The sequence below is a fragment of the Morus notabilis genome, unplaced genomic scaffold (assembly GCF_000414095.1).
Source record: "Morus notabilis unplaced genomic scaffold, ASM41409v2 Scaffold69, whole genome shotgun sequence".
Classification (NCBI taxonomy): domain Eukaryota; kingdom Viridiplantae; phylum Streptophyta; class Magnoliopsida; order Rosales; family Moraceae; genus Morus; species Morus notabilis.
This window is the reverse complement of record NW_010364208.1, coordinates 183,571-185,192: the sequence shown is the minus strand read 5'-3', so window position 1 is coordinate 185,192 and position 1,622 is coordinate 183,571. Positions and strand designations below refer to the sequence as shown.

General features: G+C 45.1%; 1 protein-coding gene across 1 annotated transcript; it reads left to right on the top strand.

Moving 5' to 3' along the window:
* The first annotated feature begins 296 nt into the window (after positions 1 to 296).
* Positions 297 to 1,088, top strand: LOC21406025 (abscisic acid receptor PYL1). The gene has a single exon (XM_010106003.2). It carries the CDS (start codon positions 366 to 368, stop codon positions 993 to 995), a length of 630 nt encoding a protein of 209 aa, XP_010104305.1. The 5' UTR covers positions 297 to 365; the 3' UTR covers positions 996 to 1,088.
* The last annotated feature ends 534 nt before the right edge of the window (positions 1,089 to 1,622 follow it).

The following is a 1,622-nucleotide window of genomic DNA, read 5'->3' as shown; positions in this document are numbered from 1 at the left end:
TTATCGGCTCGGCTTGTGGGGCTTAAATAAGCGAGGGTTGATATGTCAAGCAACTAGCACATGAGCCACTGAGCCACAACCCACATGTCATCTCACCAACTTGACACCTTTTCAACACTCCCCCATCTCCACCATTTTTTTTTTCTCTTTATTAATTTTAATATTTTATCATTATTTCCATTAATTAAAATCACTTGATAAAAATAATTCACAAAACTCCTCAACGTACTTTTCCTGTTTTGCCCCCTCCATTTCCCCAAATTCCCATTCCTTATAAACAAATAAAATCCCTCTTCTCTATCCCCTCTCTCTCTTCTTCTCTCTCTCCTCTACTCTCTCTCTCTTTCTCTAAGAATTCAGCGTCAATGGAGAATCCCGAAAGCTCAATCTCAATGGCGGAGGAGAACTCGGAGGAGACCGCCACAACAAGCCACCACCTGGCGGTTCCGGCGGGGCTGACTCAGGACGAGTTCGTCGAGCTGACCCGGTTCGTGACCGAGTTCCACACCTACCTAGTCGAGCGCCGCCGCCAATGCTCCTCCCTACTCGCGCGGAGAATCCACGCGCCGCCGGAGATTGTGTGGTCGGTCGTCCGCGGATTCGATAAGCCGCAGACCTACAAGCACTTCATCAAGAGCTGCGTCGTGAAGGGCGACTTCCAGATGGCGGTGGGAGCCACCAGGGACGTCAACGTCATCTCCGGCCTCCCGGCGGAGACGAGCACCGAGAGGCTCGACATCCTCGACGACGAGCGACGCGTGACGGGATTCAGCATCATCGGAGGCGAGCACAGGCTGAGGAATTACCGGTCGGTGACGACGGTGCACGGATTCGAGCGCGACGGCAGGATCTGGACCGTCGTTTTGGAATCGTACGTCGTCGATGTGCCGGAGGGGAACACGGAGGAGGACACGCGTCTCTTTGCCGACACCGTCGTGAGGTTGAATCTCCAGAAGCTCGCCTCCGTCACCGAAGGGATGGCGCGTGGTGAGTAATCGACAACGACGACGGAGACGACAACGGTAAGAGAAATTTTGAAGAAGAAGAAGAAGAAAGCAGGTGAAAAAAAAAAAACAAGAAAAGAAAAGAAGGAAAATGATTTTCTTTTTCTTTTTTTTTTGTCTTAATTTTTTAGTTGGGGGTTTGGGTTTTTGTGAGTACGACTACGTTTTTTTTTTCGTTTTTTGGTTTTATGATGCATGTGGAATCACGAAAGTATCCTTGGTTTCACCTGATTGACTGTGATGGCAATGCTTTATTTTGGTTGAAAATTTAGTGCGAAGGTGAGGACATTTCAGTCAATGCACGTGTACAGAGAGAGAATAAAAAAAGAAATTGTCAAAATTTGGGGTTATCGATCGTTTTGCTCTCTCCGTCTCGCTCATGTGAATATTTTGATTTGGGTTTATGGATGGCAATATGGCATAATGCCCTTTAACTTTGTGTAATTTTCTTTTCTTTTCTTTTTTTATTTACCCACTTTAATGTTTCTTTCTATTATACTCTTTATGTTTTTTTTTTCTTTTCCTTTCTTTTCTAGGTTAAATAAAAATAAAAGTAATTGACACAAATAACTCTTAATTTATGACCCATAATCTGTTAACCTATAACCCATAATCTAT